General features: G+C 50.1%; 1 protein-coding gene across 2 annotated transcripts; it reads left to right on the forward strand.

Annotated features, from left to right (window-relative positions):
• The first annotated feature begins 133 nt into the window (after positions 1-133).
• Positions 134-23,196, forward strand: NUTF2 (nuclear transport factor 2). Of its 2 annotated transcripts, none has more exons than XM_012468180.2 (5): positions 134-220; positions 16,893-17,020; positions 20,482-20,553; positions 20,640-20,738; positions 22,693-23,196. In XM_012468180.2, the coding sequence occupies exons 2-5, from the start codon at positions 16,922-16,924 to the stop codon at positions 22,804-22,806; spliced, it is 384 nt and encodes a 127-aa protein (XP_012323603.1). In that variant the 5' UTR covers positions 134-220; positions 16,893-16,921; the 3' UTR covers positions 22,807-23,196. The 2 variants fall into 2 exon arrangements, with proteins under 2 accessions (XP_012323603.1, XP_012323605.1); XM_012468182.2 differs by lacking the exon at positions 134-220 and adding an exon at positions 617-687.
• The last annotated feature ends 605 nt before the right edge of the window (positions 23,197-23,801 follow it).

The following is a 23,801-nucleotide window of genomic DNA, read 5'->3' on the forward strand; positions in this document are numbered from 1 at the left end:
TCACCTCCTGCACTGCGGGCGGTGTCTGGGCCTCCGCGCATAGCACACCGGGAATTGTAGTTTTCTTTCGGCGCGCTCCTGCCGGAAGAGGGGGCGGTGGGACTGCGTCTCCCAGAGTGCAGCGGGGCGGGCGAGGGAAGGCAGGGGGGAAGGGACAGTCGGTCGCAGACCGCGCTGGATTGCCGCCGCCGCCGCTGCCGCCATCGTGCCAGCCCCTCGGGTGAGTGTCGGGGCTAGCACGCCGGGGCGGGGGCTGGGCCGCAGGAGCCGCTCTCCGGGCTGCCGGGAGGCTCCGCTGAGAGTCCCCGGGCGGCCCCTCCTCTTCCCCCCCGGCAGCCCGAAGCCGCGCGGGGCCCGGGCCATGTGTCGCGCGCGGCTCCGCCTCCCGCCGGTCCTGTGAGGCGGCGGCCGGGGGGAACGCAGAGAAAGCCAGCCAGGCGCCTATCTGGGCGGTACCGTGCCGGTGGCTGGTGCACCGGTCTGCGCCAAGGCCGGGCCTTTTTCTCTATTCGGAACCATCCGGATGGGGCCTTAGGGCCCCGCCCCGTCTGGCCTGGCCCGGCCTGCGCGAGCCCCGCAAGCTCTGCAGGCTGGCTAGCGGGCAGGTCCCAGCCCCACGTCTTGCTACTCACCTACGAAGGATCCGGGGATGGGCAGCGCCACCCGGCCGCTCCAGAGTCAGCATGGGTAAGGGCGCCCGCCTGCCGCAGCCGGGGCTTGGGACCCTACCATAGCCCGGCCGGGGTGTAGGTGAACGCCCCCTGCTTGTTTGCCCCTTGGAAGTGTACGAAACCTTACTGCTCCTTCTCTGGAGCCCATACTAGAGTTCTCGCAGGGAGGACAGGGTCAGGGAATATGAGTCGGGAGGGTATTCCACGTGAGACTTTACCCCTGGCTAGTCTTCTTGGAGGATGTGGGCCTGATGGGGTGAGGCGGCCCCTGGCGGGTAGGCCCAGCCGACGCACTCCTCTATCAGTGACCAGGCCCAGCGGCAACATAGAATTGTCCCGCAGGAGAGGGTGACTTCATAAGAATGGGATGATAAGGTGGGACGTAATGCAGGGGGAGGTAGAATTCAGGGCTGATGTTCTTGAGCCTAGTGCTAAACAAGAACCTGAGCTGGAAGGTGCCTTGGGGTGAGGCACGTAGATTTCAGACTTTGTGGGGCCCTTGCGAAGCCTGGGTGGCAGAACTAGGGCTGGAAGCTGCAGAAAGTCTGGCTTCCCCTCACTTGCATGCTCACTTCCCAGAATCTGGAGCTGCCTATAAACAGGCAGGAACCTGGTTGCTTTATGAAATTGCTCTTAATGATGCCGTCAGAGAACCTACCGAATTCTGAGAGAAGGGTTATCTTTGACCAGAGAGTACCATCCTGGCAGCCTTTGTAAAAGCACTTCTTATTGAGAGATGATAAATTAAGGAACAGTCCAGAGAAGCCCTTGGACTTGAGGGAGAGATGGCATGTAAAGCACAGATTCCTCTGAGCCACAGTCTTTGTAGAGACTAAAGAAGCAGGTCAGGCCGGGCGCGGTGGCTCACCCCTGTAATCCCAGCACTTTGGGAGGTTGAGGTGGGCTAATCACCTGAGTTCAGGAGTTCGAGACCAGCCTGGCCAACATGGCGAAACCCCATCTCTACTAAAAATACAAAAAAAAAGACAAGCTGGGCATGATTGCAGGTGCCTATAATCCCAGCTACTTGGGAGGCCTGAGGCAGGAGAATCACTTGAACCTGGGAGGCGAAGGTTGCAGTAAGCCGAGATCTCGCCATTGCACTCCAGCCTGGACAACAGAACAAGACTCTTTAAAAAAAAAAAAAAGGAAAAAAAAAAGGCGGCAGCAGCAGCTCAGTCTCTGCAGCCCTGGCCTCAGCAGCAAGCAGAATATCAGGGCTCTTAGAAGGGCTGATTGAGACCCAAGGTGAAGAAAGCCAATGCCCCTGCCTTTTTTTTTCTTCCTCCTTCAATATTTCCTCAGGGTAATATTTTTCCCGTCACTTCTTCCAAATACTCTTGACTTAGAAGTTTTCTTGTATATGAATTGTTCTGCCTAGTCATTCTCCCTGGTCAGGAAGAACAGGCAAGGATGCTGCTCAGATCTCACCAGGCCCTGTCTTCTCTCTGGATTTAACTTTCCTAGTCCACATCCTGGCCCATGAGAGCATGGAAGTCAAGTTCATCCAGGAGGCTCAGGAGAGGCCCACTTTGCCAGTGGAGCTGGGCAATAAGGAGGGACTACCCACAGGATAATGAGGTGAAATCTAGAACTAGAAGCAGTTCTTTCTTTCTTTTTTTTTTTTTAAAGACAGAGTTTCACAATATTGGTCAGGCTGGTCTTGAACTCCCGATCTCAGGTGATCCACCCGCCTTGGCCTCCAAAGTGCTTGGATTACAGGTGTGAGCCACCACGCCCAGCCCAGAAGCAGTTATTTCAAGACTCTGTAGATTATCTCAATTGGTGCTTTCTAGGACACAGATTTCAGGTGAGCTGGCTTACGGCTGTGGCTTACTTTGCATATTTCATGGCCCTGGGTGGCTTGATCATGAGAGTTTTTATTTTTTGTCCCCCTCCCCCTGCCCCTGACAGTCTCGCTCTGTCACCCAGGCTGGAGTTCCTGTAGTGTGATCTTGGCTCACCGCAACCTCTACCTCCTGGGTTCACACAATTCTCCTGACTGAGCCTCCCCAGTGGCTGGGACTACAGGCTCAGGCCACCACACCCTGCTAATTTTTGTATTTTCAGTAGAGATGGGCTTTCACTATATTGGTCAGGCTGGTTGAACTCCTGACCTCAGGTGATCCACCCACCTTGGCCTTTCAGAATGCTGGGATTACAGGCCACCATGCCTGGCGTCTTTTTGTTTTTTTGAGACTAGATACTGCTTTGTCCCCCAGGCTGGTGTGCAGTGACTCAGCCATGGCCGACTATAGCCTTGACTTCCTTGGCTCAAGTAATCCTCCCACCTCAGTCTCCCAAGTAGCTGGGACTACAGGTATGCATTCCTATGCCCTGCTAATTTTTTTTTTTTTTTTTTTTATAGTGATAGGATCTCCATATGTTGTCCAGGCTGGTCTCAAACTCCTGAGTTCAAGTGATACTCCCACCTCAACCTTCCAAAGTGCTGGGAATACAGATGTGAACAATTGTCCAGTGATCACAAGGGTTTTCTTCAGGGTCAAAAAGATACTGTTCCTTCTCCAAGGTTGCTCAAGAGTAGAGGAATTCAGGTCTCTCCCTCTCATTCCAACCTGTAGAAGTTCCCTGTAACTTCTTTGTCTGAGGTCAGCTAGCCATTGCTAGGCATCCTGATCCTGAGAATTCGTTAACCTTTCTAGAACTTGGCAGGTCATCTAGGTCTCAGATATAAGAGGAGTGCTTTGAGGTTCTCCAGGATCTATCTGCATCCTCTGTTCACGTAGGGCTGACTTGAAGTGGGAGCTGGCATGCCGTGGTTGGGATATGGCTGCACAAGGATGAGGCAGGATATCAGGATGCCTCAGTTCTCAATTGGCTCAAAATTATGTCCCTTGATGTATAGGAACCTATCTGCCCTTCACTTTTTTTTTTTGAGACAGAGTCTTTCGCTGTTTCCCAGGGTGGAGTGCAGTGGTGCCATCCTGGCTCACTGCAACCTCTACCTCCTGGGTTCAAGTGATTCTCCTGTCTTAGCCTCCCTAGTAGCTGGGATTATAAGTGCCCACCACCACACCTGGCTAATTTTTATATTTTTAGTAGAGATGGGGTTTCACTATATTGGCCAGGCTGGTCTTGAACTTCTCAAGTGATCCACTCACCTCAGCCTCCTGGAGTACTAGGATTACATGTGTGAGCCACAGGTCCTGGCCGAGCCTATCTCTTCTCTCTGAGCCATGTTTTGCTTTATTCTGCTGTCTTTGCAGTTGGTGGGTTGGGAGGGGAAGGATTACTTAAAAGAGACACAGAACAGGCTGGGTGCTACCCAGGAGGCTGAGGCAGGAGAATTGCTTGAACCCGGGAGGCAGAGGTTGCAGTGAGTCCAGATTGCACCACGAGACTCTGTCTCAAAAAAATACAGAATTTTCAAATTTCAGAAGTAGAAGCCACTTTGTATCAAAAATTTTACAATATAGCACCAGCTCCAAAGCTGGAGTTTCACCTGAGGCCAGGAGTTCAAAACCAGCCTTGTCAACGTTTCTACAAAAGACAAAGAAAAAAATAGCCAGTGTGGTTGTGGTGTCATATACCTGTAGTCCTAGCTACTCAAGAGACTGTAGGAGGTCAAGTTTTCCATGAGCCATGATCATGCTACTGCACTCTAGCCTGGGGACACTTTAGTAAGACCCTGTCTCCAGAAAAAAACTAGGATTCCCTTAATGAAACATTAGTATCTTTTTTTTTTCCCCCCTCCCAGGCTGGGGTGAAGTGGCACAATCTTGGCCCACTGCAACCTCCAACCCCAGGTTCAAGAAATTCTCCTGCATCAGCCTCCGGAGTAGCTGGGATTATAGGTGCTTGTCATAATACCCAGCTAATTTTTGTATTTCTAGTAGAGATGGGGTTTCGCCATGTTGGCCAGGCTGGTCTCGAATTCCTGACCTCAGGTGATCCACCTGCCTCAGCCTCCCAAAGTGCTGGGATTACAGGCGTGAGCTTTTTTTTTTTTTTTTTTTTTTTTAACCTAGGGAGCTTCTGAATGATTAGAGCACCAAAGAGAAGAGGCTGTTAGTAGGCCCACCCTCCCCTCCAGTGCCTGGCAGGAACTGCAGAGGGAGGTACACTCACGACAACTGGGCTCAGGAAGGTTTGGGGTCCTTTGAGTGAGTCTGTCACCACTCCACATTGCTGTAGTTGTTCAGTCTAGCTGCTGGCTTCTAGAGCTTGCTCCCTTTGAGTCCCCCAGGGATCTGCTGGCTGTCTTCACAGTACCTGGGAATCTCACGAGTCTTCCGAGTATCTGGGATTACAGGCGTCCACCACCACGCCCAGCTAATTTTTTTGTACCTTTACTAGAGACGGGGTTTCGCCATCTTGGCCAGGCTGGTCTTGAACTCCTGATCTCGTGATCCACCCCGCTCAGCCTCCCAAAGTGTTGGGATTAAAGGCTTGAGCCACTGCTCAGCCAGGATTTCTTTAAGCTGAGGTTGAGCTGAACCTTGTGCTGGGTCCTGGGCTTTTTTTTCTTCTTTTTCTTTTTTTAATTGATGTTTTGATGAGGCATTTGAAAATGATGTTTGTGTGTTTGGAGTTCAATTTGAGTTGGCTACCCCTTGCTTGGCTTTGAGATTGTGTGATTCTCTCTTCCTTTCATCATACATGGCAGGAATTCTTGAGTCCCTCCCTCGGGGAGCCAGCAGTGTATGGATTATCCCTGGAGTGACTTCTAGTCCATAAGATCTTATTCACCCTCTTTTTCCTCGCCCTGTCAGCTGGAGTGTGCCCTCCTGGGTAGAATGTCTTGCTTGGGTCTGGGTGTGGCTGGGGACATGTCTTAGTGGCCAAGGGAGAGGGACACAAGGCCCAGGGTAGCCTGCCTATGGGCCCCAGGGCTCCTGCTGCCAGCTGACCAATGGCTGAACACTTCTTTTCACTGTCTTGGGCGGTACTCATTTGTTGCTGTACCTGCTGTGTGCCAGTTCCCTAAAGCCCCCAGGCTGGAGACAGGGGCACTATAGGGATGGGGAACCCTCCTCATGAGAGAGGGGTTTCTGAAGGTTGTTTGCCCAGTGTCATCAGTAAACTGGGGAAATTCTGGAATGTTTGTTTCTTTTTTTTTTTTCAGATGGGGTTTCACCATGATGGCCAGGCTGGTCTTAAACTCCTGACCTCAGGTGATCCACCCGCCTTGGCCTCCCAAAGTGCTAGGATTACAGGCATGAGCCACTGCACCTGGCCTGGAATATTTGTTTCTAAAGCCTTGGATGATTCTGTCAGAGCCAGTGGGTCTCCCCGTGGGAATTGGAAAGCTTGCTGCTCAGGAAGGAGCTCTGTGTGGAGATACTGGTTCCACTTGCAGGTGGTTTCAGGACTAGGATAATGCAAATTCTCTGTTGTCCCTAAGGTGTAAACCTGCTTTGATCTGCTGAGTAGGTGCTCAGGTTCTTCCGTCGTCGTTAGGCTTGTGGAGCTTGCTGATTTCATAAGGGAAGACAAGGCCTGGGCTCCATTCTTTGCCACCTGATTTTTTTTTGTTGGGGGTCAGGGGATTGAGAAAATAATTTCATTTCATTGTGGGGAGCGGGCAGACGTCCGGCCTCAGAACTTATGGAACTACTTCTTGGTACTGGAGGCCTTGGTGACCTTGAGCACCTTGAAGTGCACCGTCTTGCTCAAGGGTCGGCATTCACCACTGTGACGATGTCACCAATCTGGACATCCTTGAAGCGAGAGGACAGGTGTATGGACACGTTCTTGTGCCACCTGATTTTGTGACTGAGGTGCTTTTTGCTACTCCACATTGGCTCTCAGCTGTTCCCCATCTCAGCCAGTTTTGTTTTTGTTTTTTGAGACACAGTCTTGTTCTGTCACCCAGGCTGGAGTGCAGTGGTGCCATCTTGGCTCACTGCAACCTCCGCCTCCCCAGTTCAAGCAATTCTCTGCCTCAGCCTCCTGAGTAGCTGGGATTTACGGGTGCCTGCCAGCTCGCCTGGCTAATTTTATTTTTGAGATGGGGTCTTGCTCTATTGCCCAGGCTGGAGTGCAGTGGCGCGATCTCGGTTCACTGTAACCTCCACTTCCTGGGTTTAAGTGATTCTTCTGCCTCAGCCTCCTGAGTAGCTGGGACTACAGGCATTCGGCACCACGCCTGGCTAATTATTGTGTTTTTATTTATTTTATTTTTTTTATCATGGGAATCATCAAACCATAATAATTATTGTGTTTTTAATAGAGAAACGGTTTCACTATATTGGCCAGGCTGGTCTTGAACTCCTAACCTCATGATTCTCCCATCTTGGCCTCCCAAAGTGCTGGGATTACAGGTGTGAGCCACCACACCTGGCCCAGTTTTTTTTTTTTTTTTTTTTTTTGAGTTGGAGTTTTGCTCTTGTTGTCTAGGCTGGAGTGCAGTGGCACAATCCTTGCTCACTGCAACCTCTGCCTCCCAGGTTCAAGCAATTCTCCTGCCTCAGCATCCTAAGCAGCTGGGATTACAGGTGCCTGCCACGCATGGCTAATTTTTTGTATTTTTAGTTGAGATGGGGTTTCATCATGTTGGCCAGTCTGGTCTTGAACTCCTAACTTAAGGTGATCCACACGCCTTGGCTTCCCAAAGTGCTGGGATTACAGGCGTGAGCCACTGTGCCCGGCCCCATCTTGGCCAGTTTTTGTGGATATTCTAATGCTGGTTATGCCAGTGAACTTTTGTGGTCTTAAATTCTTTCTTTTTTCTTTTTTTGAGACGGAGTTTCACTCTTGTTGCCCAGGCTGGAGTGCAATGGCATGATCTCTGCTCACTGCAGCCTCCGCCTCCCGGGTTCCAGCGATTCTCCTGCCTCAGCCTCCCGAGTAGCTGGGATTATAGGCATGCGCCATCACACCCAGCTAGTTTTGTATTTTCAGTAGAGACGGGGTTTCTTCATGTTGGTCAGGCTGGTCTCAAATTCCCGACCTTGAGTGATCTGCCCACCTTGGCCTCCCAAAGTGCTGGGATTACAGGCATGAGCCACTGCGCCCGGCCTTAAATTCTTTCTTAACCTTTTGGAGTCTTTGTTTCCTTGTCTATAAAGTGAAGATAATCATACCAGCTTCACAGGGCTTGTTGTGAGACTCAAGTGAGAGAACACAGAAGTGTTTGACTCACAGGAGGCGTTCCCTCCACCACCCTCTTGACTCTATGGTCATCCCTTTATTCCCTGCTCTTCTCAGTCTCAGTGTGTCACAACAGTGTTGGTCAGGCCACAGGAGTGGTCACTTGGGGTCTCAAGCCCCACTAGGAGATCCAAGTCCATGTTTACCTGACCAAACAAGTTCATGGCCTGAGGCTTAGTTCACGGATGGGAGCTGTGTAGAAGGACTGGGGCCCCAGAGGTCTTCTGAGTCACTGGGGCAAGGGAGGTTACATAGGCAGTAAGTGCAGAGCAGAGAGACCAGAATGCAGGTCTCAGGATTCAGCTGGGCCATCCAGGGCAGCGCAGTGGCTCTAGAACTCTCCCTGCAGGCAGAAGAGGAGGAAGGGGCCTTTAGGGTGTCGTGGGCACCTAGACCTAAGGTGACAGCCCTAGGAAAGGATTCTGTCCTGGTCAGCCATCTGGGCTGATTTACTTCATCCTTCAGGCAGGGGAATGGTGGGTCAGGCAGGTTCCTTTCCTGGTTCTAGGCCTGCTCCATGGTGTGGGTGGTACCCACCTTCTTCCTAGCTGTTCACCTGGTATTCACCTAGGAACCCATGCTAACTTCTTACACCTGGGTCTTCCTCTCAGAATCTGTTTATTTTCTCCTAACACCCTACAATTACTGATGATGGGACAGAGTCAGAGGGTCACATAACAAGGGAGAGGTGGAGCAGGCTAGAGGCCAGGTCTTTGAGGGTGTGGCTGTGCCTGCTGTTCAGCCACAGCTGTCCCTCAGGTCACTAGGACCTTGGGCGTGAGAGAGTATTGGGGCCAAGCCCCACTTGCCACATGCCATAGACAGCTGGGTGGACAACAAAGAATTGTTTCCTCACAGCTTGGACAGGAGATGTGGGTGGAGGGGAAGTGGGTCACTAGGCCACTTGAGTGGAGTTTGCCCAGAACTCACTCCTTCAGAGAAGAAGGGCTGGCCTCTCAGCCCAGGCTCTGACACACTCATGTACTTAGTCAACAAATAGTTATTGAGAGCTGGGCCAGGTACCATGGGAACAGGGATAACTAGGGGTGCTTGGTCAGGGAGACAGACCATAAACAAATACAAAAATGTGAAAATGTTGTGCAATGGTAAGTGCTAAGAAAACAATATAGGAGGTAAAATGGGTAACTAGACAGCTACTTTATTTATTTATGTTTTAATTGAGACAGAGTCTCGCTCGGTTGCCCAGGCTGGAGTGCAGTAGCATGATCTCGGCTCACTACAATCTCTGCCTCCCAGGTTCAAGTGATTCTACCACCTCAGTCTCCCGAGTAGCTGGGATTATAGGCATGCGCCACCACTGCTGACTAATTTTTGTATTTTTAGTAAAGACGGGGTTTTGCCATGTTGACCAGGCTGGTCTCGAAGTCCTGACCTCAAGTGATCCTCCTGCTCAGCTTCCCAAAGTGCTGGAATTACAGGCGTGAGCCACTGTACCCGGTCACTAGACAGCTACTTTAGACCGAGTGGTCAGGGGAGGTGGACGAGATGACATTCGAGCTGGCACATCTGTGACACACTGAAGGTCTAGGGAGTAGAGTGGTCCAGATAGAAGGAGCAACAGTTTCAAAGCCCTGGGGTGAGAACAGACTCAGCATGTTCCAGACAGAGCAAAGTGCCTGGTGTGACTGCAGAGGAGGGGAGGGAGTGGTAAGAGATGAGGTTGGACAGCTAGGAGGGCCAGGTCACCTAGGGCCTTGAAGACAGGGTAAGTGGTTGAGACTTTGTTCCAGGTGCCATGGGAAGTCATTGAAGGGCCATGGGACAGAATACATAGCATCCCTCCTCAGACCATAAAATCAGTGGGGGCAGTTTTTCCTGAAAGACTGGCACCTGGCAGTGTCTTTCTGTCTGGTCGCTTGCTGCTCTGCCCTCAGGACACTTTTTTTTTGTGCAAGGTCTCATCTCCCTGGCTCAAGCCATCTTCCCACCTCAGCCTCCTGAGTAGCTGGGGCTACAGGCACATGCCACCATGTCCAGCTTTTTTTTTTTTTTTTTCCTATAGATATGAGGTCTCACTGTGTTGCCCAGGCTGGTCTCAAACTCCTGGGCTTAAGCAGTTCTCCTGCCTTGGACTCCCAGGCTGTCCGAGGGATTACAGTCATGATTACAGGCATGAGCCACCACATCCACAAGACACTTTTTATGCTCTGGCTCCAAGGGTTTTTTTCTTTACTTGTTTGTTTTTGTTTTGTTTTGTTTTTATTTTTTTTGAGACAGAGTCCCTGTGGTCCAGGCTGGAGTACAGTGGGATGTTCTTGGCTCACTGCAACCTCCGTCTCTTGGGTTCAAGCAATTCTCCTGCCTCAGCCTCTCAAGTAGCCGGGATTACAGGCACATGGCACCACACCCAGCTGATTTTTGTATTTTTAGTAGAGATGGGGTTTCACCGTGTTTCCCAGGCTGGTCTCGAACTCCTGACCTCAGGTGATTCATCCACCTTGGCCTCCCAAAGTGCTGGGATTACAGGCGTGAACCACTGCGCCTGGCTTTTTTTTTTTTTTAAACAGAGTCTCACTCTGTTGCCCAGGCTGGAGTACAGTGGGACGTTCTTGGCTCACTGCAAACTCCATCTCTCGGGTTCAAGCAATTCTCCTGACTCAGTCTCACGGGTAGCTAGGATTAAAGGTGTATACTACCGAGGCTGGCTAATTTATTGTATTTGTAGTAGAGGCGGGGTTTCACCTATGTTGGCCAGGCTGGCCTTGAACTCCTGACCTTAGGTGATCCACCTGCCTCGGCCTCCTAAAGTTCTGGGATTACAGGCATGAGCCACCATGCCCAGCCTGTTTGTTCTGAGGCAGAGTCTTGTCCTGTCACTCTTTTTTTTTCAGCTTCTAATCTCACTCTGTCACCCAGGCTGGAGTGCAGTGGTGTGATCTCGGCTCACTGCAACCTTTGCCTCCCTGGTTCAAGCAGTTCTCCTGCCCAGCCTCCCAAGTAGCTGGGATTACAGGTGCATGCCACCATGCCCCCCTAATTTTTTGTATTTTCAGTAGAGATGGGGTTTCACCATGCTGGCCAAGCTGGTCTTGAACTCCTGACCTCGTGATCCGCCCACCTCGGCCTCCCAAAGTGCTGGGATTACAGGCATGAGCCACTGTGCCTGACCAATGCCTGGCTAATTTTTTAAATTTTTTGTGGATATGGGACTTTGTTGCTGAGGCTTGTCTGGAACTCCTGGACTCAATTGATCCTTCTGTTTGAGCCTCCCAAAGTGCTGAGATTACAGATGTGAGCTACCATGCCTGAGGGGTTTGGTCCTGAGGGGTTTAAGTGAGACTGGCTGTCAGTCTCCTGGTTGGAGGAGTCCTTTCCAGGCTGTGCTTCAGGACTGTGTTTTTGGCCATGCTGATAGCATGTGTGGAGATAGCCACGACTCATACCAATTTCAGGCCCCTCGCTGCAGGCCATGCAAATCTGCTGGCATTCCCTGTGGGCCTCAGCAGTGAGCCTTCAGACATGTGAGAATCTTTCTGTGTGTCTGTCTGGAAGGAGTGACATTTTCTTCCCTATCACTCTTCTCCCTCAAGTCTAGCTAGGCTAGGATCTCTGTCTGATTTGCTGAGATGGTAGAACAGGGTGGTGACTTTGAAGGTTTGAGAAAACTGACATCATCCTCCATGAAAACTCCTGTGGTTTGGACTCTGGATTTGATGTGGAAGTCTTCTGCCTGAGGCCTTTGTTTGGAGGTGGAAGCCCTGGTTTAGGACTGGCTTGCCCTTCTCTAAGATACACAAGCTCAGAGCAGTGCTCTCACTGATGTGGTCTGTTTTTGTCTCCAGGCCCAACTTGTCACTAGGAGTCCTGACTCTGGAGAGACCTCCAAATGTGGTCAGTTCAATTCCACTATCTATGAGCTGCTGACCTAGAGCAAGTTGGAGTTGGCTAATCTCACTGAATCTCCTTTTGGTCATCTCTGACTTGGGGATTGACTCACAGAGTGTGATTACAAACAAGTGCATATAGGCTCTTTGCACATTTCTTTTCTTTTTTTTTTTTGAGACAGAGTCTCGCTCTTGTTGCCAGGCTGGAGTGCAGTGGCACAATCCCAGCTCACTGCAGCCTTCACCTCCCGGGTTCAAGCGATTCTCCTGCCTCAGCAGCTGGGACTACAGGTGCGCACCAACATGGCCAACTAATTTTTGTACTTTTAGTAGAGATGTGGTTTCACCATGTTGTCCAGGATGGTTTTGATCTCTTGACCTCGGGATCCGCCCGCCTCAGCCTCCCAAAGTGCAGGGATTACAGGCGTGAGCCACCGTGCCTGGCCTTTTTGCACATTTCTATGCCTAATATGCATTAGTGAAAATGAAGTGGCTGGGCGCAGTGGCTCACACCTGTAATGTACTTACATTACAGGAGTAATGTAAGTACATTACATTTCTTACTTGGGAGGCCGAGGCAGGTGGATCACTTGAGGTCAGGATTTCAAGACTAGCCTGGCCAACATGGTGAAACCCTGTCTCTACTAAAAATACAAAAGTTAGCCGGGCATGGTGGTGCATGCCTGTAATCCCAGCTACCCGGAGGTAGAGGTTGCAGGGAGCTGAGATCACACCATTGCACTCCAGCCTGGGTGACCAGAGTGGAACTCCATCTCAAAAAAATTAAGAAAAAAAAAGAAAATGAAGTGTCCACAGCCAGAAACTGTTATTTTGAGTTTTGTTCTCAGAAACACTTAAAATTGGAGGATAAAATGGAGTTTTCCTGTTGTCTAATGGGATCTCCTGGGTTAGAAGTTTTAAGCTGGGATCTATGGCTGAACAACCAAAAATTATTCACAAGGCTGTGACATCTCTGTCTCTGTGCAAATGTGTTGGGAGAGGGCCACAGTTGCTGAGACATTCTTAGAGGGTCTTTGCACTCACGGAGACCAAGGTGTCAGTGAAGGCTGGTGTTCAGTGGGTAAACGATCATCAGAGTCTTTTCTACTTTTCAAGGAGCCTGGCCTCAGTCAGCCTGTGGACTGTTGGGGTGAAGCAGGAGATGGGGTGGTCAGTGGACCTCTCACAAGAGCTGTAGGAGAAGCTGTCGTGATGGTCAGTCCCCCATCTAATGTGAGGCTGCCTCTGAGCCCATGCTTTTTTGTTTCTTTCCAGCCTGTTATTTGCACAGTAAATGTTTAGACAGATCAGGACTTGCTGGCTATTCTGGGGAACATCCTCACAGTCTGTCCTAGACCCCTGTCCTGGACCCCTGTCCCGTGTTGCATAGAGATAGGAGAGGGGCTATGCACTCTTGTTTTTTTTTTTTTTTGGACTCGAGCGCTTCCTCCTATCCATGACTTGAAAGTTTGGTGGGAGGTTTGGAGTCAGAAACTGTAAGTTCTTGTTTGTTGTGCCATGTTCTGTGCTGGGAGACAGGGTTTCGGTGGGTGGGGGTGTGTGTGTGGCAAAAACCACACCAGAACCCTCACAGCCCAGAACCACAGTGCTCTCAGGTAGTGGAGTAGGGCCTGGGTGCGTTGGTAGGAGTTTGCACGTGTGGGTGGGGGCGTCAAAATTTGAATCTGAGAAGGAGTTCGCAATTAGGTGGAGTCTCAGTGGTAACTTGGATGAAGAGCAGAATTGACTGAGCAGATGTGGGAAGGGTGGAGATTGCAGGAGGCAACTTGCCTGTGCACAAAACACTGTGAGGGCCAGGCATGAGGGCCAGGCGTGGTGGCTCACGCCTGTAGTCCCAATACTTTGGGAGACTGAGGCCGGTGGATCACCTGAGATCAGGAGTTTGAGACCAGCCTTGTTAACATGGTGAAACCCTGTTTCTACTAAAAATAGAAAAAATTAGCCGGGCGCGGTGGCTCACACCTGTAATCCCAGCACTTTGGGAGGCTGAGGCAGGTGGATCATGAGGTCAAGAGATCGAGGCCATCCCGGTTAACATGGTGAAACCCCATCTCTACTAAAAATGCAAAAAATTAGCTGGGCATGGTGGAGCACGCCTGTAATCCTAGCTACTCAGGAGGCTGAGGCAGGAGAATTGCTTGAACTCAGGAGGCGGAGGTTGCGGTGAGCCAAGATCGCGCCATTGCACTCCAGCCTGGGCAACAAGAGCGAAACTCTGTCTCAAAAAAAAAAAAAAAAAAGAAAAAGAAAAAATTAGCCAGGCCTGGTGGTGTGCACCTATAATCCCAGCTACTCAGGAGGCTGAGGCAGGAGAATTGGTTGAACCCCGGAGGTGGAGGTTGCAGTGAGCCGAGATCGTGCCATTGCACTCCAGCTTGGGCAACAAGAGGGGAACTGTCTCAAAGGGAAAAAAAAAACAAAAAACAAAAAAAAAACAAAAAAACATGGTGAGCAGGCTCTCAGCAGATTCTGGTATGTCTGTGTGTGTAGCTAGATCGAGGTAGGAGAAAATGGCTAGGGAGATGGGGATGAGTGTGGATGGTCACCTGTGAAGCTTAGAAGTTTGACCTTTAAGCCAAAAGCAAGGGTGTTGTACGGGAGGAGTATGGTCAGCTTTGTGGTTTTGAGCTCAGGGATGCAGTTAGCAGAAAGAAGAGATGGGCCTTGACCAGAGGACCCAGTGTCAGCACTGATGTAACAGATGAACTTAGGGCAAGACCCATTGACATCACTGGATGACAGTGAGTCTGACCCTGTGGCTGTTGTGATCACTACACAGAAATAAACACAAGATGGTGAAGCAGGCCTCAATCCACTTAGTTTTGAAGGTTACTTCTCATTTTCTGGGAGCCCCTGATCTGTCCTATTCCTCAGAGAGATTACTCTTCTCCACTCTGCCCTGCTCTACCAGGCCAAAGGGTCCTTTCCTTCCTTTACCCCTCCACCCCTTTTGCCTCTACCACTACTTCAGTCAAGGAGTTTTTGTATCAGCAAGTTATCACAGGCTGGGCGTGGTGGTGCATGCCTGTAATCCCAGCACTTTGGGAGGCCAAGCTGTGGATCATTTGAGTTCAGGAGTTTAAGACCAGTCTGAGCAATATGGCAAAGCCTGATCTCTACAGAAAATACAAAAAGCAGCCAGGCATGGTGGTGCTTGTCTGGAGTCCCAGCTCCTTGGGAGGTGGAAGTGGGAAGATTGCTTGAGTCCTGGAGGTCCAGGCTACAGGGAGCTGAGATGGCGCCACTGCACCCCAACCTGGGGGACAGAACGAGACCATTTTCATGCCCCGAAACATTTGCTGATGCTGTTTCTTCTGGTTGGCATACGCTTTCTGAGGACTGCCCAACTTTGCTGTGAGCCAAGGGTAGAAGGAGACATGGCCCTTACCCATTCCTCCAGCTTTTCCCCTACCCTCAGAGCTCTTAAGCACTGGGTATGGCATCTTGGAAGCTGCAGCAGGGTCAGGGCACATTAAATGACTAAGCATAGCAAGTACCAGGGTGGAAGGGGCAGAAATGCCAGAGGCAGGAGCTATGTTCTGCCTTAGGTACTCTTTTAAGTTTCTATATGGCTACAGCCGGAGTCTGACCCTTTGGAAGTTTGACCAAGACCACAGCTAAGACTAGATGATGGTCCTGTGCTTTCCTCACTTGTTGATTTGTTTCTTGGGAGAGTATGAACTGGGACACACCTTGTGTTCCTGTGTGGCAGGCGTGACTAGATCTAAGCTTTCTCCTCTGCTTGTTTTAGATTTTCCTGGACGTTTCTTAGTCATCCCAGAACTGGGCTTCTATTTTTATTGCCACTACCTCCTAGGGGACCTAAAATAAAGCTGGCTTAGCTTCCTGGTCCCTCATTGGCTTGGTGTTGGTCACAGGGTGGGAGATTGGCTGCTTTGTCACTGTTTCCCTACACAGTTCCTCCCCACTGGCTCCTCTGGCTTTGGGTGAGGTCACAGGGACTGCAGTGAGCTAGCACTTAACCATGTTGAGCTGAGGGGCTTTACCACGTTCCCTTAGGGAAGCTTCTCGATCACCGGTGCTGTCAGGTTGCCATCCCCATCTTACAGTGGAGGTGGCTGAGGCCCTAAAAAGGGCAGTGACTTGCATCGGATCCCACTACTGCAAATGCTTGTCTGCTGGGGTAGAACCCACCTCCTCATTGCTTTGGTTCAGAGTCCTATTATCAGGACAGAGCGGGTGGGCTCCTCTACAGTTGGGGCCAGCCACAGAACAACACGTGGCTCTGTAGTCAGGGGATCTGCAGCAGCGAGACGTGGGCTTCCCTACTTGGGGGGGGCCCAAGTGGCTCTCCCTTCTGGGGCTTGAGTTTTCCATCCAGTATCCTTACAGCCATGGTCTCTAGTTGGGAGGGGATATCCCCTCCCTCTTAGAGACCCAAGAGAGAGAGCTCCTTGGGGTGAAAGCAATGCTGGGATGAAGGATGTGAAGAGATGACACTTTTCCCCCTCACAGCCTCCATCTCTGCTTCTCACAACCCTCAGCTTTCCCTCTGATCCTTGAACTCACATCCCCAGCTCTGAAGTGGGTAGAAGTCACTCCCGTCAACGAAGAAATATCCTAGAAAGGGCCAGGTCAGGTATCACCTGGCCTTTGGGCTGTAAGCTGTCCCCATGAGACTAAGGGGGTCACTTGCTTTTTTTTTTTCAGAAGAGGGGCCTTGAGAATCTTCTCCTACCCCTCACTGGGTCTTCCTCCATCTGTCAGCATAGCCCTGGGACAGTGTTGGGGACCTGAGAGCTGTAATACAAAACAGTACACACACACAGATAGCAGTTGTTCTGGGCTGTAAAGTGGGAAGAACAGCAATAACTCTGACCTTGCAGGTTGTTGAGAGGATTTCACGGAAAGATATTGGAGGAGTTATCTCCTCCCGTAAAGTGTCTCCCCGTATTGGGCTTTGAAGGGCCTGCTCTGTCCTTTCTTTGTTGTAGACCCACCCTCAGCACCCCTCCTGTGTGCTCCACAACCCTGGCACCTATGTGTCTCATTAACCAAGAACTCAAAGGAAAGGCCGGGTCTGGTCTACCTCTGGGCTCCCAGCATCAGTCTGGCTTGGGAGTGGTGTCCTACCAGTTCCCGAGGGCCTCTCCATGTTCTCTGAGGGAACAGATCTCAGCAAAGGACTCCAGGAAGGCCAGCAAGGGGTGGGGGTCAGTGGCTGGTCACCTCCTACTCTTGTGGTACCAATGCTTCCCTCTCTGTCTTATTGGTCTTGCAGGTCTCTGTGAGGCCGGGTGACGCTCCAGAATGGGAGACAAGCCAATTTGGGAGCAGATTGGATCCAGCTTCATTCAACATTATTACCAGTTATTTGATAATGATAGAACCCAACTAGGCGCAATTTACGTAAGTTTCCAGCTCTAGGGCCAGAATAGGACCCCAGGGGATCAATTTGGATGTTGGGCCAGTGTGTCCAGTTCACAAGTTCTGGCAGCCCTATTTGGACTGGCTACACCTCTCCATCTGAGCTTTTGTCCATGGGACAGGAGCCTGATGACTGGCCCAACTAACTACCTGGTGTATGCTTTTCATTCTTTCATCTGCTATAAGAGTGGGAATCCTGCTATTCTGGGCAGGGTGTTCCGGGCTTGCCATTCCATGTGACTAGTGATTGTCATGGCACATGGTTTTGGATTGGGCAGCAACAGGCAGAGGTTAGGGCTCATGGTGCCCTCTGAAGGCAGCAGCCATGAGCATCTTCAGTGCAAAGCTGGGCTCTTTGGGAGGCCTGGGTCCAGCTTCCTTTTGGATTCAAAAGCTGCTGAATGCTCATGGGAAACAAATGGAGTTACCCAAGGAGGCTGATATGTCCTTTGACAAACCTTTTATGCAGGCATTGTTTGCTGCTCTTTTAATGATGTTCATGTACACCAAGAACTAAATTGTACTTGACCTTGACAGAGATTCAGTCGCAAAAATGTGATTGATCAGGCAGGTGAGCCCAGGATGGGAGTGATAGGAGTAATCTAGGCACAGTCTCAGAGCCCGATTGGGCTGTGTCCACAGTCTTCTGTGTCTGTCTCCAAAAAGTAAGGGTCCCTTCAGAAATTTTGGAAAAAATAAAGGAATCTTATTAGTGGAAGACCAATTCCAGCACAGATATTATTTGATTGTTGTCATCATAGTAGAGATTTTTTTTTTTTTTTTTTTTTGAGACAGAGTCTCATTCTGTTACCCAGGCTGGAGTGCAGTGGGGTGATCTTCGCTCACTGCAACCTCTGCCTCCTGAGTTTAAGTGATTCTTGTGCCTCACCCTCAGGAGTAGCTGAGACTATAGGTGCTGCCATCATGCCTGACTAACTTTTCCTTTTCCTTTTTCTTTTTTTTGAGACAGAGTCTCACTCTGTCGCCCAGGCTGGAGTGCAGTGGCACAAGCTTGGCTGACTGCAATATCTGCCTCCTGGCTTGAAGCTATTCTTCTGTCTCAGCCTTCCAAGTATCTGGCGCACACTACCACGCTGGGCTAATTTTTGTATTTTTTAGTAGAGACTGGGGTTTCATCATGTTGGCCAGGCTGGTCTTGAACTCCTGACCTCAGGTGATTTGCCTGCCTCAGCCTCCCAAAGTAGGATTACAAATCCCTCCAAAAGTTGGGATTACAGGCATGAACCACCGCAGCTGGCTACGCCTGACTAATTTTTGTATTTTTACTAGAGGTGACATTTCACCATGTTGGCCAGGCTGGTCTCCAACTCCTGACCTCAGGTGATCTGCCTACCTTGGTCTCCCAAAGTGCTGGGATTACAGGTGTGAGCCACTGCACCCAGCCTAGAGTTTTTAAAAACTTGAAGTGATCTGAGCTGAGATCCTGGGACTTCTGCCTCATTCTCTCTCTCTCTTTTTTTTTTTGAGACAAAGTCGGTCTCTGTCACCCAGGCTAGAATGCATTCTTGTGATTTTGGCTCACTGCAACCTCCACCTCCCAGGTTCAAGTGATTCTTATGCCTCAGCCTCCCAAGTACCTGGGGTTACAGTTGCGCACCACCACACCGGCTAATTTTTGTATTTTTAGCAGAGCTGGAGTTTCACCATGTTGGTCAGGCTGATGTGGAACTCCTGACCTCAAGAGATCTGCCTGCCTCGGCCTCCCAAAGTGCTGTGATTACAGGCATGAGCCACCACACCTGGCCTCATTATCTCTTAAAGCAGGCCTGAGCCACAGAAGAGAGTTAACAAGGTCCTAAAAGAACAATTTATATTTATTATTTCATAATACTCAGCACATTACCCCTTTGAAAGTTAGGCAACAGAATCAGAGCAATAACTTACCTAATGTCACAGCTAGTAAATAGTGGAGGCCCTTTTGAGTTCTGCCCTTGAAAGCTGTGGAAGGGAAGATTTGAGGGGGAGCTAAGCTAGTGGGTTACATGTGAGATTTTGCTTCTTGATGGTGGGGAGGGTCCCAAACTAGGCCTTGGGAGGCCTTGTTAGCCTTCATCTCTCCATGACCCCATGAGTATACAGAAGGCTAGCTAGAAAGGCCACAGTGGAACTCAGCTTGGGCCCTGGAGGGTGATGAATGTGGAATTTTTCCAAGTTATTTCTAATTACTTTATTTATTTATTTTTGAGACAGAGTCTTGCTCTGTCACCCAGGCTGGAGTGCAGTGGCATGATCTTGGCTCACTGCAACTTCTTCCTCCCAGGTTCAAGTGATTCTCCTGCCTCAGCCTCCCAAGTAGCTGGGATTACAGGCGCATGCCACCATGCCCCGCTAATTTTTTTTTTTTTTTGTATTTTTGGCAGAGATGGGGTTTCAGCATGTTGGTCGTGCTAGTACTGACCTCATGGTCCACCTGCCTCAGCCTCCCAAAGTGTTGAGATTACAGGCGTGAGCCACCGCATCCTGCCAGTCTTTCTTACTTATTTAATTAATTAATTTATTTATTTATTCTTGAGACAGAGTCCTGCTTTGTCACCCAGGCTGGAGTGCATTGCCACAATCTCAGCTCACTGCAACCTCCACCTCCTCGGTTCAAGTGATTCTCTTGCCTCAGCCTTCTGAGTAGCTGGGATTACAGGCATGTGCTACCATGCCTGGCTAATTTTTGTATTTTTAGTAGAGACAAAGTTTCACTGTGTTGGTCAGGCTGGTATGGAACTCCTGACCCCAGCCTCGGCCTCCCAAGTGCTGGGATTACAGGCATGAGCCACTGTGCCTGGCCATATTTCTGATGACTTTTTGGGACCAACACTGACCACACAGCAGGATGGCTGAGCTCAGGCCACATATAGCCCCCCGGGGCCTATGCATATGACTTTTTTTTTGAGACGGAGTCTCACTCTGTTGCCCAGGCTGGATTGCAGTGGCGTGATCTCAGCTCACTGCAACCTCTGCCTCCCCAGTTCAAGCGATTCTCCTGCCTCAGCCTCCTGAGTACTGGGACTACAGGCTTGTGCCACAACACCTGGCTAATTTTTGTATTTTTAGTAGAGACAGGGTTTCACCAAGTTGGCCAGGATGGTCTCAATCTCCTGACCTGGTGATCCGCCTGCCTCAGCCTCCCAACATGCTGGGATTACAGGCATGAGCCACCACTCTCGGCCCCATATAACTTTTTAAATACAAATGGGAAGTATATTTTATTAAATAGTCTTTCAGAGCCTAGACCCATGGGACAATGGGGTATAATTGAAGAGGTTGACCGTATAAATTTGGTGACTATACTCAGTTCCCCTCTTTACAGACAGGGAAACTGAAATGTGGCCACATTTCTCCAAGCAAGGCCCTTTTCAGAGTCTTTCCAGGGCCTTGGAGTTACTTGTGCTCTTAGGCCCCAACCCTGGGGTTTCCTATGCGTTTTTCAGATTGACGCGTCATGCCTTACGTGGGAAGGACAACAGTTCCAGGGGAAAGCTGCCATTGTGGAGAAGTTGTCTGTAAGTAGGGGTGAAAGCCAGGGTGCAGGTGGCTCTTTTCCCATTCCTGGCCTTGGTTGTCCCACTTCCTACTCTCTGTCTTGCAGAGCCTTCCATTCCAGAAAATCCAGCACAGCATCACGGCGCAGGACCATCAGCCCACGCCAGATAGCTGCATCATCAGCATGGTTGTGGGCCAGCTTAAGGTAATGGTGCTGCCGCAGAGGGAGAGCCCTGTGCCCCTGCTTTCCCCGTGGATGTGACCTGCTTATCTAGGGACACCCCGAAAAAAAGACTGTCTAGAGCTGCGTAGTTCAATACACTAGGCATTAGCCACATGTAGGTTGCAATTTTTAAGTTACATTAGTCAAGATTAAATAAAATTAAAACATACTTCTTCAGTTGTACTAGCCATATAGAACATTTTTGTGACTGGAGAACATCCTATTGGCAGACACTGGTCTAGAGCTGTTATCTGGAAAAGGGAGAGGTATAGGAACAGGATGGGACTGGGATACCAAGCCACTAGGCTCCTACTCTGCCCCAAGGTCAAAGTGGACAGGCCAGCTGGGTGCTGAGAGGCAGTCCCCTACTGCAGCCCTTGCTGCCACTCCTCAGGCTGGCTGATGGCTCCTTACCTGCTGAGCAAAGCAGATTCCTGGAACTCCTAGTTTTCTTTTTTTCTTTGTTTTTGAGATGGAGTCTTGCTCTTGTTGCCCAGGTTAGAGTGCAATGGCGCAATCTCAGCTCACCGAAACCTCCGCCTCCCGAGTTCATGTGATTCTCCTGCCTCAGCCTCCCGAGTAGCTAGGGTTACAGGCGCCTGCCACCATGCCCGGCTAATTGTTTTTATTTTTTTATTTTTTCTTTTTATTTTTTTCCTTTTTTCCCTGCCCCCAATTTTTTGTATGTTTAGTAGAGGTGGTTTCACAGTGTTGGCCAGGCTGGTCTTGAACTCCTGACCTCAGGTGATCCGCCTGCCTTGGCCTCCCAAAGTGCTGGGATTATAGGGGTGAGCCACCCTGCCCGGCCTGGAACTCCTATTTCTCTTTGCATTTTCCTTTTCCCTTCTCAAATCCTCTTACTCTCAAAGACTTCCTGTGGTCCCTCAGATCCCCCAAGAACTCTCCAAGCACCTGTTGTGTTTCAGCATATTAAAGCCAGATTCTGTTTTCAAAAAGCTCCTTCTTCCCAAAAAAAAGCAGGACAAATTGGCTGCCCCTCGGCCTGGACTTGTGTCTCATGATAACATGGTCACACACTCACTATCTCTAGGCTAGCTGGGGCAGGGCTTCCTGAGTCCAGAATGGGTATGTAGGTGGTCCTGTAGGCCTCTGCAGTGGACGCAGAGACACCTGCCTTCTGGCCTGGACTTTCCTTTCAGTTTCTCCTGCCTCTCCAAGATGTCCTGCTCAGAGCCTGTGCCTAAAAAGGCACAGAATTCAGGAGGTCTCTGTAGGGAGCTCAGCGCCCACTTTCTCAGGCTGGGGTAGTAAGCACTGCTCCTTCCCACCTGGCTTCAGTTTCTTTTTGGTGATTCTCTCCAAATTGGAGCTCCGAAACAACTGATTATTTCCTTCCTGAGGATAACTCCCAGAAAGCAGGTGATGTTAGAGTCAGTGCTGGTTAGCTAAGCCTGTTTCAACTAGGCTTCATTCTGGATTTCTGCAGTTTAGCTTCAGGTTTCTTGCCTTTTTTTTTTTTTTCATTGAAAATACTGTTTATTACATGACAGGAGACATCATCAGATGGTGAACCTATGTTTCCAAGATTGTTTGCAGTTCTTTTGATACTCTAAGTTATTTAGTAAATACTATGGGATTCATTTCAGAATTGTGATCACTTGTGCCCAGAGATACGTGCTTGGAGGCATACGCATCCTCTGCTCTTTGCTGTAGCTAAGGGTGAATTATTGTGTAGTTTAAGCACACATAGCAGTAGGTGTGGCTGACTGTTGGCTTTCATGTGCCCAGGGCATTGCTTCATACATTATATCAGTTCATATTCACAAGTACCCCTTGGCTATACTAGGATTTGAGTTCAGGACAGTAGGGCCTGATCCCAAAGTCCACATTGTTTTGCTCTGTTCCCCTACTACTGAACTCTCTTCCTGTTCCTTGATTCCCTTACTGAATCCTCTTCTCTTCTCTCTCCTCACAGGCGGATGAAGACCCCATCATGGGGTTCCACCAGATGTTCCTATTAAAGAACATCAACGATGCTTGGGTTTGCACCAATGACATGTTCAGGCTCGCCCTGCACAACTTCGGCTGACCTCTCAGCCAGGCACTCAACGCTGTTTCCTCCTCCCTCCTCTTCCCAATACTATTCCCACTCCTCCAGATGCTCCAAATATCATGCACAAATGAGCAGGGCCGCGGCGGGAGTGGGCGCAGTGCGCTGCTGCCACCAAGGTGTTGTGCATGATGTTTGGACGCTAGACTAGTTGCATCTGACGGGAGAAGTTTGTGTTGTACCAGCGCATGCCTTGGAAAGACTTAAGTAATGCAAAAGGTTGTCCTTTTTTTTTTTAATCTACTGACAAGTTGCTCTAGTAACCCAAAGACGTGAAGGAGAAAGCAGCTGCCTCACCGCCCAGATGTTGATTTGTTCAGATGTTTCAATGCCTCATGATACAATAAAACCACAAAAATTTTCTTAACAGTTTAAATTGTTTTAATTAGTTTACTAGTTGGCTGGGCGACAAAAGCCACCTTGACCCATTGTCTCTCTCATGTCTCACCCTCCCACTTCAGCCCCAACTCTGAATACCTGTTGCAGGGAGAAACTGCTGAAGCAGCACTCCCAGCTAGCCTCTCAGAAGCCCTGCAGGGCAGTTCCTCCCACCCTGCAGGGCAACTGGTCCTGGGAAAGCAGGCAGGGAGAGCTCAGGTCTGGCCTGAAGCTTCTTGCACTGAAGCCTGTGCAGTCAGTTCTGATACCTCCGTGACTTCTGCTCTGGGTAGGTTCAGGGCTCTAGCAGTAGGAGAGATGATCCTGAATCCTGTTGAAGCTGGAGAGGCCCTCCGGGCTGAGGTCTCAGCAATATGAAGGGAGAGGCCTGCTATATCCCCAGGAGGATCAAGATCATATCCAGGTTGCCCCACATACACCAAGCCAGGTGGAGGGCAGCTCAGCTCCTGTCCCACCTGCTTTGGATATTACGCAAAGGCCAGTACCCAGCAGAGCCAGCCTCCGCTGCCCACAAAGCCAGGCCCAGTTGGGTTGGAATATAGGTCAGGAGCTGTGGAAGGAGGCAGTCTGAGTGT

This window comes from Aotus nancymaae, unplaced genomic scaffold (assembly GCF_030222135.1).
Source record: "Aotus nancymaae isolate 86718 unplaced genomic scaffold, 86718_ANA_hifiasm-v0.15.2.pri h1tg000030l, whole genome shotgun sequence".
Lineage (NCBI taxonomy): Eukaryota > Metazoa > Chordata > Mammalia > Primates > Aotidae > Aotus > Aotus nancymaae.